This window comes from Zonotrichia albicollis, chromosome 8 (assembly GCF_047830755.1).
Source record: "Zonotrichia albicollis isolate bZonAlb1 chromosome 8, bZonAlb1.hap1, whole genome shotgun sequence".
Lineage (NCBI taxonomy): Eukaryota > Metazoa > Chordata > Aves > Passeriformes > Passerellidae > Zonotrichia > Zonotrichia albicollis.
Window position 1 is genome coordinate 23,613,813 of NC_133826.1, and position 11,657 is coordinate 23,625,469.

The window sequence follows — 11,657 nt, forward strand, 5'->3', positions numbered from 1 at the left end:
ATCTCTGTCCCATTTAACGATGTCCCACACTGATACAGTTAAGTCTTTTACTTAACCCAAACCAATTTGCAATTGCATTTTCTATTAAGGGAAAATGTTCCTCTCACTGGAGGCTCAGCACCTGCTGAGCCAGCCTGCTCCTGGGATTTGAAATTCAGGGAGCAATGCTGCAGGGTTTGTAGAGCAGCTGCATCCTGGATCAGAAATGGTGTTTGGTCCTGCTCACTACTCTGCCCTGGGAATCTGGACAGGAGCTGGGGAGCTGCTGTTAATCCTCAGCTTTCCAGCTGTGTAAGTGAAAGGTCACAGAATATCCTGGACTGGAAGGGACCCACTGGGATCACAGAGTCCAACTCCTGGCCCTGCACAGACACTCCAGCAATCCCACCCTGGGCCTGAAAGTGTCCCAGTGCTCCTGGAGCTCTGGCAGCCTTGGGGCCGTGCCCATTCCCTGGGGAGCCTGTTCCAGGTGAGTGTGTTTAAGATGGGATGTGTTTGAAACTGCAGAATGTGAAGTGGGGCAATTTCTCCCAACTTGTGTCTGTTCAGGAAATGGGATACAGGTGACAGGGCTTGGGACAGATGGAGGAAACATTTTGCTTAGCTACAGATCCCAAAATTAGATCTACAAGCAGCTTTATATAATTTTTATTCAAACTCTTAAAGGGTTTGAGGTTTTTCTCATGGGATAAGCAGTTCCTTTTCTGTTGGCAAAAACTGAGGGCATGTGGCACTCATGTGGGGTAGGCTCCCTTGTCAGATTGAACTTTAAAACCTCTTTCAAACTAAACATTGCCTCTTTTTTCCTACTCTTTGCTTAACCTTCGGTAGCTGGTCATCAGCCTTTGGCCTTAGCATCCTACTCCCCTCCCACCATCCCCTGCTGCTGTCTCAGCTCTGTTTGAGCACAGAAATCCAGTGAGGAAACTGCTTTGGGCTCAAGCAAGGCTGTTCTCTCAAAAATTTGCATTTACCTCCTAAAAGCAGAAGGCTTGGAGGTACAAGAGGCAGGTAAGGAAAACAGATTGCACACATCTTTCATTGTTAATTAATTCCTTGAAACAGCTTCTTTTCCCTTAGTAGGAGCCATTGAATTTTAGCTGCTGCCAGAGTGGCTTTTTGCTCTATTAGAGAGAGTTCTCCCACCCTAGGTGTCATGAAGGCTGGCATTCTAAATTGTCAGGCTTGGCTTATCCCCAGCCTGCAGCAGGTGTGGTGTGGAGAGCAGTTAATGAAGTCAGGAAGCCCTGAGTAATTGCTGGCTGCAGAAGAGCACTGCTGGTTTGCTTTGGAGTCAGGTGTTGGGGTGTGAGGCAGTGGGGAAGGTTTCTCAAGAGCCTAAATGAATCTCAAAATGGTTTGAGCTATTGTACATTAGCTGGACTGTGTAGCACAGTGCTTGGCTGCTGTGGGACATTCCCACCACTACCAGTAGCCCCAGCAGGTTCAGTAGGGTGGGTGCTGGGGGTCTGTAAGGCCAGTTATTCATCCTGTCCTGCAGCCATGGAAGAGTGGGATGGAAATGGTGTGTGCTGGTGAGAGCCCAGCCATGTTGCACAGCAGCCAAGAGATCAGGGAGTTTCTCCATGCTTTCCCAGAGCCTTCTGATTTGAGCTGAATCAGCAACTTGTTTCTTGGCTTTCTGCACTTTTTGTTGCTTCACCCTTGTAAGAACCTTTTCTAATTTCTGCATTCCCCCTGCCAGTAATCCTTTTCAGGCAGTGCTGTTGTGGGACTACTTGTGGCATCCTTCCAGATTGACACATGGAGTGCATGTCAGTGCTGCAGAGGAAAAGGGAATATTGAAGAGCTGTGGGGGGAGGACGAGTGGGTTTTGGCCAAATTTTATGACAAAGAACTGGTCTAAGAACCAGCAGGGGCTCTTGCCTGTAAGAGACAAGATTGGATGTGTCAGAGGCTGGGTCAACCTTAATGGATGGTAAAGTAGATTGAAGGTGTTAGCATGAAGTCCTGTATCTTCCCTGAACTGATGGAGTCAGGGCTTCACTGCAGAGTAAAAACAGGGAGTCTTTCTCATTTAATGAGGACAGGGTGAGGATGGAGGTGCCCTCCCCACTTATGTGCTTTGGCCTTTAAGTATGAAATTAGATGAGCAGCACTTGGTGTGATGGCAAACCCCACGAGCTGCTTCTGGCTTGGCTGAGGCAGGTGTTTGTCCTGTACAGACAGGGTCAGGACATGGCTTTCCCTGGAGGGTGAGTGAAGTGACAGGCCAGGGACCATGGTGAGGTTGTCCTTTCCATGGTGGGACTGCCACAAGTGTGTCAGTGCTGCTGGAGCTGCAGGACCAAGTGTGGGTGAGGGAGGGCTGCTGCAGGCAGTGGAGGGCTCTGCTCCTGGCCCCAGGATTGCACGCTCTGGAGCGTGTCTGGCTTTTGCCGGCTGACTTTTCCTGTGGGATTGAAAGGTTCGGAAGCACAGCACTTCCTGGAGTATTTTCAATTGTCTTAATATTTTTCTTTCTCTTGGCCTGGGTGGTGTTTTTTGTTTTTAATTGGTTAACTTCCCTCCCTTTTTAGGTTTTTTTTTCCCCTTTGTGGTGTTGCATCTGTCCTAAACCTTTCGCAAGATGATCTCTGTGTCATTACCAGCGAGAGCTGTGGCCATGACACAGATGTAGGAGATCTCTGGGGCCTGAGATCTCCCCTTGTTTTGCTGTGCTATCAGCCTTGGGCTCCAGACAGTCTTGGTGCCAGATGAGGTAGTTTCTGCTTTTGCAGAGGAACAGATGAAGTCATTGGCCTAGAGCCCAGGGAGGGTGTTGTGGAAGAACCCAGAGGTCTCCTTCATCCCAGATCAGCCTTTGAGCCTGCTCCCATTTTCCTCCAGCAGGTGCTGGCCCACCAGCAGTGGAAGATCACAGACATGGAGGTCACCAGTGCTAAATGCAGGTGACTTCTAATTTAGTTTCTCAGAAGGCAATGCTTGGTAGCCATGGCAGTGAGTATGTAGAGGCAGGCAGAGACTTACCTAACTTAGACACACGTTTGGAAAAGTGCCCTGTAGCAGGCAAGACCTGGGCAGGCTGCCAGCCCCTCCCAGTAGTTGTTTCCCAAACTGTGGCTGTGGTGCTTGAGCTTCCTCCCATGGGGTACATACACAAAGCAGTCATGCAAAGGGCTACTTAGAACCACAGCATGCAGGCCCTGGGATGCCTCATGAGGCCTTGCTGCCAGAGCTGGTGGGAGATGGGATTTAGGAGGAAGTTGTTCCCTGTGAGGGTGTGAGGCCCTGGCACAGGGTGCCCAGAGAAGCTGTGGCTGCCCCATCCCTGGATGTGTCTGAGGTCGGGCAGGGCTTGGAACAACCTGGTCTAGCAAAGGTGTCCTTTCCTATGGCAGGGGTGCAACCAGATGATATTTAAGGTTCCTTTTAACTGAAACCATTCTGAAGTTCAAGTTTGCTAAAGTGTTCTTTAGCAAAGGGGAAAATATAAATTATCTCTCTCTGGCTGGAAGATTTTCTGAGAACTGCTTTTGCTGGAACACAGTAATTCCCATTAGCCTGCACTCTTTAGGTACCAAGTACAACCAGTTTGCATTGAGGTGCTATGAACTTTGGACAGGAGTTGGTATGATGTACCAGCTGCACCATACATGCTTATAAAGTACATTTTTTGGGAATTAGAGATGCTCAGTCCACGGAGGGACCAAGTTCCTTGGAGGCCTTTTCCTTATCACCTTTCTTCTCTGCCATATTATCTCCTACATCAATAACTGTTAAGTTCTGTAGAGCTGAGGTGAGCCTGGCAGGGTCCTTACACTGTAGTCACCTCACTGGCCAATGGGGAGGACTCACAAGTTCAAATGATCCATTTTGGTACAAACTTGTCAGGGCTGAGCCTGCTGCTTAAAAAAGAGGGGCCCCAGGTCACTAGAAAAACACTGATTTCAGTATATTGCTTCTAAAAGCATTGTGTGCTCACAGGCAAGCCTGTCCTCCTGCTGTCTGTCTGTCCTTGCTTGTCCTGCAGGTGCAAGGCAAAAGGATGACTGAGGGGGCTGTGGGGCTGCTGTCACTGTGGTGCTGGCTGCAAGGGGCCCAGGGCCGTGGAGCAGCACAGGTTTCACAGACAGGCCGTGTGTCTGAGCCCTCTCTCTGGTTCCAGGACAATGCATCTCCTCGTGCTGTGCCTGCTCAGTGTCTGGGGGCTGGCTGCCCCTGAGCACTACGCTGTGGAGGACATCTGCACCGCCAAGCCCCGTGACATCCCCGTCAACCCCATCTGCATCTACCGCAACCCCGACAAGAAACCCCAGGAGGGAGAGGGGCAGGAACCAGCCAAGGACAAGCTCCCAGAGTCCACCAACCCCCGGGTGTGGGAGCTGTCCAAGGCCAACTCTCGGTTTGCTGTCGTCTTCTACAAGTACCTGGCTGACTCCAAGGACAGTGGGGAAAATATCTTCATGTCTCCCCTCAGCATTTCCACGGCCTTCGCCATGACCAAGCTGGGAGCCTGTGGCAGCACCCTCCAGCAGCTCATGGAGGTTGGTGGAGATTCCTCAGCCTTTTCTGTAGCAGGTCTGAAAGACAGGAAAGGTGATCATGGCTAATGGCTGCTCACAGGGTCTCAGCATTTGCCTTGGGGAGGAAATCCCAAGTTGGAAGGACTTTAAAATTCATCTCATTTTACCCTCTGCTATGGGCAGGGACACCTTCCGCTAGACTGGGTTGCTCCAAGCCCTGTTTCTGGATTTGTTTAGATCCCAGCTCTTTCCCCTTACTCCCTGTTGGGATCCAGCATTTCTGGCTTTGATAGGTTAGTTTTTATCTGGAGGAAAAGAAGCCCATTTGGAAGGTGAGGGAAGGGAATGGCAACAGTTTGCCTCTTGCAGATTGAGCTAAGCTTTTCCTTAGGTAAAAAGCAGGAAAAGCCATGATATCAAGTCATGCTGCAGATTAACTTTTTCACATTCCTTCTCTCTTCCTTGGGACAAAAATGAGACACGTGGGAGACCCTGATGTCCACCTGACTTTCAGGGCAGGGGAGCCTGTACACGGGGAGTCTCTTCCTCTATCTGGTGGCCCTATACTCAGGGGATAGTTCTCATCCCAGACTAAGAGGTAATTCTGAGTTCTGGCTCTTCTATGCAGCTAACTTAAGTCTCTGCCTGTCCTAGCACCCTTCTCAATGCCAGACCCACTCACTTGCTATGTGGGGTTTCATGTTGCCCATACCTTTTTCTCCAATGGGAGACCTCAGCCCAGAGGAGCCTTTCTCCCTGCAATGAGGAGGTGTGAATCAACCCCCCTCCCCCGTTGCTGTCCTTACAAATCCTGCCTCTGGAACAAATAATGTTGGTGGTCTCCTGTCATTATCCACACAGCCTGAGTGAAGCAGCTATAACCACATCTCCAAAATCTTCCCCTCTGGGGAGCCCTTCCCACTGGAAGGGGAACCTTCTCCATTGAGCCACCCACACCAGCAGTCCTAACCCCACTTTTCCCTATGAAATGGCTGGGAACACCAGGAATGCCTTACAGGAAACAGTGCCAAAAGAGGTTCATAAAGAGCAATAGGCTGTGGGATTTTCTGTGCCTTAAAGCCCTGAGGTTGGATAGCAGTAGAAAAATCATAATTGTCCTTCCAGCTGGCAGCTGGGAGCAGATAAAAAAATTCCTTGTGCTGCAAAAATCTACCCTCAGAATGATTGCTACATATTCCCATTCCCTGTAAAAATAGATAAGATGTACCAGAAGTACTCAACAGGCCATGAGAATTCCTCCTGGGAAAGTGCAGCCTTTAGCATTTTCACAGGAGGGTTTAGTACATGTGAGTCCTCCCATGACCTGATAGGACCCAAGAGCTGCAATGCTCATCTCTGGGCTGTGGTAAGGGGTTATGAACACTGTGTTAATTTTACCAGCACTCAAAGGTCTTGGGCTGCTGATGTGTTGATTTTCCAAAGATTTGGGGTCCTACACACGGAGGGTGAAGCTCTGAGGGCCTGCAGATCTGTTGCTGTTGAGGCAAAGGCTGCACCACCATTTCCTCTGGGGCCCAGAGCACAAGAGCCTCCTAATGGATTCCTTGTTGCTGTTTGGCTTGTCCAGGTCTTTAGATTTGACACCATCTCAGAGAAGACATCAGATCAGATCCATTTCTTCTTTGCCAAGCTGAACTGCCGCCTGTACAAGAAAGCAAACAAATCCTCAGAGCTGGTGTCAGCCAACCGTCTCTTTGGGGAGAAATCTTTGGTCTTTAATGAGACTTACCAGAACATCAGTGAAATTGTTTATGGAGCAAAACTCTGGCCCTTGAACTTCAAAGTGAGTTTGAACTACTCAGGATTTTGCTTTTTTTTTGTTTGGTTCCACCCCCCACCCCCAGTCCATCCCTGTCTTTTCCCGGAAGTGCTCTGCTTTGGGTGTGCGGGACACCCAGTGAAAGCAACAGGGAATCTGGGATGCAGCTCCTCTCACTTCAGCTCGCCCTAACCACAGCCATGTCCCACTCATCACACCTAAGCTTATGGTCCTCCCCCAGCACATACCCTTGTGAGCCTGTCTCCTGCAGAAGGGGTACAAAGAGGGGTTTAAAACCCTTGGCTTAACCTTTTTTTGGATCTCTTCCCTTAGGAGAAGCCAGAACTTTCCAGGCAGATCATAAATGAGTGGGTGGCTAACAAGACAGAGAAGCGCATTACAGAAGTGATCCCGGAAAGTGGTATTGATGATCTCACTGTCTTGGTCCTGGTCAACACCATTTATTTTAAGGTAAGAAAAGCTAACAGAACTGGGGAGCAGCACACTTGCTTGGAGGAGACATGCTGCTCATGTTTGTTTTCCCCCTCTCCTTTTTAGGGGCACTGGAAATCACAGTTCCCACCTCCAAACACAAAACTGGATGTATTTCATAAAGCCAATGGTGAGACCTGCCAAGTCCCAACTATGTACCAGGAGTCCAAATTCCACTATGCATTCATTGACCAGGACAAGGTCCAGGTGCTGGAGCTGCCTTACAAAGGGGATGACATCACGATGCTGCTAGTCCTGCCCAGTGCTGGGACGCCACTGGAGGAGGTGGAGCGAGGGCTGACCTCAGAGAGGCTGCAGGGCTGGATTGATTCCATGAAGGAGATGTCTCTCTTTGTCTACCTGCCTCGCTTCCGCATCGAGGACAGCTTCAGCCTCAAGGAGAAGCTGAGGAAAATGGGACTGGAAGATCTCTTCAGTCCAGAAAATGCCAGACTCCCAGGTGAGATGTGGAGACAGGGCAGGGCAGGGTAGAGGTGAGGGGCATCCCTAGGCAGGGCAGTAGGTGCAGCAGCACACGAGGAACGAGCACATGAAAGCATTTCTGTGTTGCTGCGGTGATGGACTCTCTGGTCAAGTCCCACTATGGACACTCATCCCTGCTCTGCAGTGAAGACATGGCAGCTTAGCAGTCAGTTGCACGTGGAGGAGGATGTTTTTGTTTTTGGCAGCCATGCCTTCTGCCTGATCCCAGGCCATGGAGGATGGGAATGTGTTCTTTCTTGAGCTGTCTCTAAACTGAGTTTCACCTTTGTATATTTTTGTATTTCAGGTATCATTGCAGAGGGCCGCACAGACCTGTACGTGTCTGAGGCTTTCCACAAAGCCTTCCTTGAGGTGAGCCTTGTTTGGTGCCAGCGTGTTTTGCTTTTTAAAAACAAATATTAAAGGGGAAAAAATAGTTCTGAACCTACAGTGTTCAGTTCTCAGCAGTCTGGGGCTCTGGAGGGAGGCTGGCCTGTGTTCTGCAGAGGAGGAGGAGGTTGAGCCCTCTCCATGCTGCATAATGCCTGCATTTTAATCCCATCTTGTCTCTTGGCTGGCAGGTGAATGAAGAAGGCAGTGAGGCCTCAGCTGCTACAGCTGTCACCATCTCTGGCCGTTCCTTCCCTCTGAACAGAAAAATCTTCAATGCCAACAGGCCCTTCCTGCTTTTCATCCGGGAAGCTGCCCTCAACACCATCATCTTCATGGGCAGGATAGCTGATCCCTGCTCCTAAAGGGGCTGGTAGGGCCTCACTTCTCCCTCCTCTGCCTCAGGAAAGGGAGGTGGGGTATTGCCACTAAGTGTGGGCTGCTCCTGGGGTGCTTGGTCTTGCTGTTTGGTGCCAGCTGCAGGGAGGGACTGCGTCCAGCTGGGCTGTCCCTGCTCCTCCCTGCCATGTCAGTGAGGGGGCTCATAGGTCACCTCACTGTCCTCTCCTTTGTGGCAAGGAAAGCTGAATTTCCTCTGGTACTGGTATTTTTGTGGCACCCAAGTCCAGCATTGCTGTCCTTCCTGTGCCCAACCCTCTGTAACTCTGATCACTTGGTTCATTAAAACCTATAGATCTATATGTAACAGACTGCTCTCTGAATGCACACTTCACACTGAGCCACTTCCTAGACTTATTTAAATTCCTCTTTTCCAACAAATGGGGCTCCACACTGAAAAGGTGAGCGGAACAGCAGCAGCCGTAAGGCTTGTGCTGGCTGGGCTAGGAACACCCTTCTGCAGCTCCATGTGGGTGGAAGAGCTGCCAAAAGCTGTGCCCTGCTTGCCAGCAGCTCTGGTGTGTCTGTGTGCCCAAGTGCTGGGAGTCACTAGCATAGCCAAGGCTTTGAAATTCTTTTTTAATGCTAAGATTTCATCTAACAGTTACTGTGGCAGCAGTGCCCATGAACCACGACAGTACCCAGGTAAGGTTACCAGTACCTGTAGCTTTGATAAAAATAAACTATTTCATCTGCAGGTTTATTCCAGGAGCTGAGGTGTCCTGGCCTGCTGCCAGGCCACATGTGATAAGTCCTCTTGCCTTCTCAGGGTGGCTGTATTGCTGTAGGACCTTTGGCAGGGCTGTCCTGAAGATGCAGATGTCTCCATTTCAGGCAGCTGTTTCAAACCAAACAGACAGTGAAAGCACAGGTCCTGTTCTCAGGAGGTGATGGAAGTGGTGTGTGCAGACAGTGGGGTGCACTGCCCAGTGGGCCATTTACTCTGGATTTTGTAGGACCAGCAGAATACCCACCTTTGTAAAGGCTTCTCTTGGCAGCAACTGCTAGAGCAGCCAAGCAGTGAGGGAGTTCACTTGGACAGAGCTGGTAGGCCAGATCTTTGGTCACTGGCTCTCTAGTTTTGGAAGCTATCAGGGGTTTGACTCTTTCCTGTTCCTAGCAGGATTGTTTGAGCATCTGTGCAAGCAGTGTGTGACTGGGACATGGAGAGCCACCTCCTCCATTGTCCCATGTGCCATGGCAAACCCTGCTCATCTGAGAGGCGTCCTTCAGGGGCTCCTTTAGGTGCATGCTCCCCTGGGGCAGTACCTGGAAAGAAGCTGATGGACTGGGACCCTGGGAGAAAAGGGGAAGCATTTTGAAAATAACAGAGTTCAGAAAGCAGCTCTTCCTCTGCCTCTCCCTGCCCTCCTCTGGGAGGCTTTTCTTCCCATCTTCTGCCTGTAAACATCACTGACAGACACACAACCTCCTGTAATTGCTGCCTTTTCCAGCTGTGCCCCAGGCTGTGGACCTGGACACTGGGGAAAGAGGAGGGCTGAGGCAGTGCCTGGGCCTCCCTAGCATGGCATTGAACCAAAATGCTTCCCCTGCCATAGGCAGCTGGGAAAACATCCAAAACTTGCAGCAAGAGCACAGGGCTCATTCCTCCTGGGGAGACTGGAAAGGGTTCAGCCTGCTGAAGAGGTGAGACAAAACTCAGCCAAAAAGGACAGAAGCTATCTGAGTTGCCAGGAACAGCAACCTGGCACTGTGCAACCTCTCTCAAGCTGCTCAGCTTAGGAGAGTGTGCAGGACCAGACAGAAAGTCCAAGTTGGATAAGGACCATTCAGCTATAAGACACAGACAAGGATCTGAGTATTAAACCATTTAATTCTCAAACCACTCACATGCATAATGTTCTTTTACACAGTGTTAAAAGAAAGAAGAAAATGCATTTTTTTAATACAAACAGAATTTCAAGTATACATTTATAGAATTTTCCAAGATTCTTACCCAAGTTGCTAAGTTCTCATTCACATTGTTCTTAAAGCTGTCCAACGAGAGCGCTTTTTGCTAAACTGCTTTCAATGCAATTGTACAGTCCCCTCTACCTTGATTTTATTTCCCCCTTTCCCAACTCTGGTTCCCCTGCCACCCCTGCCCACCCCTTCCAGCAGTGCTGGCTGTCCCTGGACACAATGGCCATGGAATTTTTGTTTGCCAGTGCCTGCTAGAAGAGGAAAAGGGAAGCAGTCATGGAGGGCCAGTTTGGAAACAGCTTGGAAAATCACTGAAGAACAGTCTGATATCCACAAGTTACAGCAGGCTTACTCTTCAGCCTACTCCAGACTAGTCTGAACACTGACTTTTTAAAATTGAAATAAGGACTGCAATTGAAAATAAAATAATAAAAAAAGAATAATTAGTACAGCAGGAAATTTCTTAACTGTGAAAGTAAGTCTTGAGTGTTAGGACACCTGTCCTAAAAAGGTTTGATTTATAGGTCACTAGTTGAAGGTGACAGCACAATTTCTGTTACAAATGGTTACTCTGCAAACCAGCTCAGAGCAGAATCAATGTGGGACACACAAACTTGGATTAAAAAAGAAAAAAAAAAACCAAACAGAACTGACGAGGGCTCCATATTCACGTTATGGAAAAAGCCCACAACCCCAGTAACAGCTTTCTCCTGGCTTTGCTGCTCAGCTCAGCCCTGGGCTGCCAGCTGGGTTCTAACTGGGTGCAACTTCTGACCTGTTAAAAAACGGGCTTTAAATCTTCTTGCCAGGCAAGGGTGGGTTTCTCTTGCAAGATTCCAAAGTCTCCTGGCAGCCAGCAGCCCCACGGGTGCTGGGGCACGGCGGGGCTGCTCCGGGCCCGGGGGGCTGCTGGAGGTAGAGCTGCCATGGCCAGGCTCTGGCAGCATTGCTCCCCCCGAGCTGTGCCTGCCCAGGAGCTGCCTGCCTGTACAGCTGTGTCCCCAGCCAGCCACAGCTGTACCCTCTGACGAGTTAAAGTGCATTGCGGCAGAAAAGGGTTTGCTTTTTCATTTTTTTTTTTATTTTTAATTTTTTTTTTTTAAAGAGGAACCTATTTAAAGTGCTGTTCTAGTTTGGAAAGGGACTGTTTAGAAAAAAAATGGCACCTTTTCACATGAGAGATTTGCTCTCTGTATGTATATATATATATAAATTTGCAGAGTCAGATCTGCTGACTAATGAACAACATATAAAAGTGTTTGTGTTTTATCTTATTGCTTTTTTTTTTTTTTTTTTTTTTTTAACTGCTGCCTGCTGCCTTGGAGGCAGGAGGGAGATGGATTCTCCTTTACCTTTGCCACCATTAACTGATTTCCCAGTGCAGGAATGTGGTCTCACAGCTCCAGCCCAGAGGACAGTTCACTGTCATGCAGCACATGGGAGGTGACAAAGTTCTCCTGAACTGTCACAGCCCCATGGCCAACCTGCAAAGGGTCACAGTAAGGAACTGGAGGCCAAGAAGGACTGTGGACCCCAAGGGACTCCCGTTGCTCCTGCCAGATGCCATTTTCATTAGAGTCACTTTACAAAGCAGACTTGCATTTCTGAAACACAGAGGTAAGGAAAACAAATCTCTTTAAAGTGAAAGCTTTGCTGCTAGAGTGTGTAGTGTGGTAACCTCAGCACTCCAAGAGAGAGAGGTA

The 11,657-nt window shown here is 49.3% G+C and overlaps 1 protein-coding gene across 1 annotated transcript; it reads left to right on the forward strand.

Moving 5' to 3' along the window:
- The first annotated feature begins 851 nt into the window (after positions 1-851).
- On the forward strand, positions 852-8,333 carry SERPINC1 (serpin family C member 1). The gene is made up of 7 exons (XM_074546277.1): positions 852-1,011; positions 4,130-4,508; positions 6,076-6,291; positions 6,601-6,738; positions 6,826-7,219; positions 7,550-7,614; positions 7,824-8,333. The coding sequence occupies exons 2-7, from the start codon at positions 4,134-4,136 to the stop codon at positions 7,995-7,997; spliced, it is 1,362 nt and encodes a 453-aa protein (XP_074402378.1). The 5' UTR covers positions 852-1,011; positions 4,130-4,133; the 3' UTR covers positions 7,998-8,333.
- The last annotated feature ends 3,324 nt before the right edge of the window (positions 8,334-11,657 follow it).